The sequence below is a fragment of the Triticum dicoccoides genome, chromosome 3B (genome assembly GCF_002162155.2).
Source record: "Triticum dicoccoides isolate Atlit2015 ecotype Zavitan chromosome 3B, WEW_v2.0, whole genome shotgun sequence".
Classification (NCBI taxonomy): Eukaryota; Viridiplantae; Streptophyta; class Magnoliopsida; order Poales; family Poaceae; genus Triticum; species Triticum dicoccoides.
Genome location: NC_041385.1, coordinates 9413762 through 9418313, shown reverse-complemented (window position 1 = coordinate 9418313; position 4552 = coordinate 9413762). Strand labels below are relative to the sequence as shown.

Here is a 4552-nt window from a genome sequence, read left to right as displayed (position 1 = left end):
GGGGGGGAGTGGGTGCAGGTTCACCTGGAATTTTCAGGTGGTTCGTTGGTTTAAAGCGATGATAATGGAGGATGGTCGAGGCGAGCGCGCGGCGGCGAGGCGGTTGTGGGAGCGCCACCGACCGCGGGCGAAGGAGGCAAGCGGTTAGGCCTGGGCTGGATCGGCGGCGGTGAGAAGAAAAATAGAAACTGTATGTACCGGTTTGATGTTGAAGGCGAAGCACACTGTCCATTGGATCTTGATCCAACGTATCCAAGGGGGAAACCGACTGATCCTCTGCAAAATAACTTTTTTATCCGACTGACGCCTAGCCGCTCATTTTTTACTTTCACCACTGGCATTTATCTTTGACAGCCAGCACAACCCTCACCGAAACCTGGCCTCGCACAAGCTCTGCTTCCCCAGCTCCCCTTCCCTCGGCTCTGCTCCGGGCCGCCCCATTGAGGGCTGCCCGCCCATGGCGGAAGAACCTCCGGTGAAGAGGACCAAGACGGAGGAGGACCTTGGTGCGGGGTCAGAGCCAGACGCCGCGGCGGCGGCGGCTGCGGCGGCGGCGGCGGAACGGGAGAGGCCGGGCGGCGAGGTGACCGTCAAGATACAGTCCAAAGCTCTCCGCTGCCGGATCTGCTCCGAGCCCCTCAAGCCGCCCATCTTCAAGGTGACACCACCCGCGCGCCGCAGTCCATCCCTCTTCTTGTTCTTTAATTTCATTTGCCCGGATGGGTTCCTGAGAGCAGAGTGTGCAACAGATGTGGCTGTAGCTGCTCCTCTCACTCATACTAGTAGGCCGTAGGCTGCTACTACTGCACATGGGCTGTTTTCTCTGAAATGTGATATGATGCCGGTGGAGTGGATTGGCATTTCCAGTGGCTTGAATTCTTGGTAGGATGCACAAATAGCACCTTGTAGGGTCTTTGATTGGTTGCGTGCCGAACTGAGTATGTAACATTTAGGACCCAGTTTCCGATCCAGTCTGTGTATTAATGACATGCTAGTTTAGCACATATACTGCATATAGACAGCAGGCGAAGTTTCACGCCGTTTGCTCTGAAATTTAAGTCACTGGATCAACGTTTCCATGGCGCATGCTGCGTATTTCCATCTATGCTTTCGGAATGCATCCATTCCTTGTTTGCTCCTCGATGGAAAAGATGAATGCTCCGTTTACCTTTCTGAATGCTGCTGCTCTCGGTAGGATGAACAGATGCCGCCTTGTAGGGTCCTGATCGGTTGCGTGTGAAAACTGAATGTCTAGCGGCTAGGAATCGGTTTTCAGTCTATTCTGTATATGTACTAGTGACTTGCTGGCTTAGCACGTTTTGCTAGGATTCCTAGATGGGACCTTGTAGGACGTTAACTGTTGCTGTCTCCAAGCTAAAAATAAATAAAAATGAAGCACTTAAGACTGAATTTCCAGTCTAGTGGGTAGTAGTGGAATGCTATTTTAGGTAGTCTCTTACTATGTAGGATCTTAAAAACTGGTGCCTCAAGCCTGAATAGGGTAGCATTTAGGGCTCAGTTTCCATTATAGTGGTCAATATGCCAGTGGATTAACATCTCCATGGCATAAGTTGCAGTTATTCCATGGCATAAATTGCAGTGGTATGATAACCAAATGGGAAATGGCACGTTGTAGGGTCTTGATTGCTTGTATGTGAAAACTGAATGTAGCAGCTAAGACCCAGCTTCCAATCTAGTCTGTAGTAGCGAAATGCTAGATTAGCACATAGTGCTTATAAACGGCAGGCGAAGTTTAGGAGGCACAATGTCAGTTGATCAACATTTCGGTGGCATCTATTGCAATATTTCCAACCATTTATACCTTCTTGGCTGCTGTTGTTCTGGCTAGGATTCCTAAATGGGACCATGATGTTGGTGTCTCGAAGCTGAAAATGAACCAGTTATGACTGAATTTCCAATCTAGTGGGCAGCAGTGGAATGCTAGTTTTAGCTGGTTTCCAATTTAGTGGACAGCAGTGGAATGCTAGTTTTAGCTGGTTTCTTTTTATGTAGGATCTTAATTGCTGGTGTCTCGGAGCTGAACAGGGCAGCAGTTAGGACTCAGTTTCAATATAGTGGTTAAATGCTAGTTTAGCTGCTCTCTTATTACTCCTATGTAGGTTCTTAATTGTTGGTGTCTCAAAACTGAATGCGTTTTCCATAGCGTAACTTGAGGAGCAGCTTGTTTGGTAAGATGCTAGTCTAGCTATCTCTTGCTGCACTTTCTTCTTCCTAAGAGTGCATTGATGTAGACGTCTTTCTGATTGTTGTTGGGAGTAAAAAAAAGGGATCTTTTCTCCCTGGTTAGTAGCAAATACTGCATGGGCAAAGGTGAAAGTTGCCTGCTGTTTCTCTCTGAATTTTAAGAATGTCAGTGGATCAACATTTAGGTGCCATAAATTGCAATTTATTCCCCTTTTTTCTTTTTGAAGAAACATTTTTTCCATTTACTTGTTTGGCTCCTGCTAGGATAACAAAATGGAATCTGAAAAGTGAATTTGTAGCAGTCAGAACTCAGTTTCCAATTTGGTGGTTTGTAGTCAAATGCCACTTTGGCTGCTCGCTTACTATGTACTCCCTCCGTTCGGAAATAGTTGTCATTGAAATGGATGTACCTAGATGTATTTTAGTTCTAGATACATCCATTTTGAAGACAAGTAATTCCGAACGGAGGGAGTAGGATCTTAGTTGTTGGTTTCACAACTGAATACAATGTTCCATACCGTAACTAAGGAGCAGCCTGTTATTACTCTAGTCGTTGGTAGTGAAATGCTTATGATTTAGTTGTTCTCTTACTATGTACTCCCTCCGTTCCTAAATATAAGTCTTTGTAGAGATTTCACTATGGACTACATTCGGATGTATGTAGATGCATTTTAGAGTATAGATTCGTCCATTTTACTTCATATGTAGTCTATAGTAAAATCTGTACAAAGACTAATATTTAGGAACGGAGGGAGTAGATGACTGATATCTTTCATGTTTCTGCCTGCATTGCACTCAGTTGTTTAGTTCTGCGTTTTTCTGCAGTTTATTATCCATTGTTTGTTGCTGCTGATCATTATGCTAATATTCTCATGTTTCTTCAGTGTGCGGCTGGGCACGTTTTGTGTTCTCAGTGCCCGGAAAAGCTCCGTGAGGTTGGGCACGTTTTGAGGCTGGGTACATTCTGCGCTCTGTGTTGCAAAAGCACTAGCTATTCCCGCTGCGTCGAGCTCGAGCAGTTCATCGACGCCATGAAAGTGCCATGCTCGAACCAAACATACGGCTGCAACGAGTTCGTCGGCTACCAGCAGAAAGAGAAGCATGAGAGTTCATGCCCACATGCTCCATGCTACTGCCCAGAGGATGACTGCGCCTTCAAAGCGCCGGCATGTTGCCTGCTGGACCACTTCGTCACCGCGCACGGATGGTCGCCGACCAACTTGGGTTACAACAAGCCACTGAAGATCCTCTTGGCACGAGACCGCCGGTTCACGCTTCTGGTTGGGGAGGACATGTCCTTGTTCCTCCTGATCAACACCCTGACCAGCATCGGCAGTGCTCTCGCCGTGGTCTGCGTCAGGCCCCACGAGTCTGAACCGAGCTATTCGTGCAACATCTCTGCTGCTGCTCATGGTGTCGCTGGTGGGAAAACCGATGGGAGGCTCGTGTTCCAGAAGGATCCTCACGTGTCAAGCAGCTCGCTGGAGGGTGGAGTTCAGATGGGCAACTTCTTCCTGCTGGTTCCTCTGGAATTCGCCGAGACCTCATCTGGTGAACTCACTGTACACATCCGCATCGACAGAGTGGCGCCATAGGGATGGATCTCAGCTGGAAGCTACCATATGCTGTCAATGACTGCATATGGTGAAACAGCTAGCTAGATGTTGTCCAATGCTCTTTAATCACCATCAGCTGGAGGAACTAAAATGTGTTTGTAGTGGCAGTAGAATTTATCTTTGCTTAGCTTGTTGTCTTGTTATGTATCTTATGTAACTCAGTTGTCCCAATGGAAGATCAGTATCTTGCAACTCAAAATTGTACTCATTTGTCAAGTTTGACTATGTATTAGCTAGTAAGATGGACGTTACCATTGAACTGGTATTTGAACCAAGAACTGTGGCAGGTAAACAATTATATCTCCACTTGGTGCTGCATTGCACCATTGCACAGATGCTCACCATTGCCAGATCACCAGCATTGATCTTCAAGATGCATGGTTTCCTCTCAGATAAATCTTCCGTTAACGAAAAAGGGAAGGGAAATCTCAAACCCTTCCATCTTAGAAGTGTGCATCACTCGATGCAGAGGCTGGGGGTCATCCTCCTTTTTGAAAAAGAAGACAAATTCCTACAAATTTTTGCAGTAACCTGTCCGGATCCGATCAGCTCTACCTATCTATAAGCAACTAATTAACTGCAGGAAGTAGACTGAGTTTAGAAGACAATTGTTCTAATCTGTAGCTTGCTGTCATTTGGAATGGTAGAAGTTATCCTAACTCCAACCTCATGAGTGTCATGAATGAGTTTCCTCTTTGTTATACAAAATAGCTTCTGATGTACTGATTTGT

The 4552-nt window shown here is 46.3% G+C and overlaps 1 protein-coding gene across 1 annotated transcript; it reads left to right on the top strand.

Annotated features, from left to right (window-relative positions):
- The first annotated feature begins 356 nt into the window (after positions 1 to 356).
- Positions 357 to 4119, top strand: LOC119274339 (E3 ubiquitin-protein ligase SINA-like 10). Its single transcript, XM_037555008.1, has 2 exons — positions 357 to 658; positions 3090 to 4119. The coding sequence occupies exons 1-2, from the start codon at positions 458 to 460 to the stop codon at positions 3798 to 3800; spliced, it is 912 nt and encodes a 303-aa protein (XP_037410905.1). The 5' UTR covers positions 357 to 457; the 3' UTR covers positions 3801 to 4119.
- The last annotated feature ends 433 nt before the right edge of the window (positions 4120 to 4552 follow it).

Bases quoted from the DNA above. Each gene is read 5' to 3' on its own strand.
- LOC119274339 (XM_037555008.1), top strand. From the start codon at position 458: ATGGCGGAAGAACCTCCGGTGAAGAGGACCAAGACGGAGGAGGACCTT. The intron at 659-3,089 runs GTGACACCACCC...ATGTTTCTTCAG, and splicing joins TCAAGCCGCCCATCTTCAAG to TGTGCGGCTGGGCACGTTTT.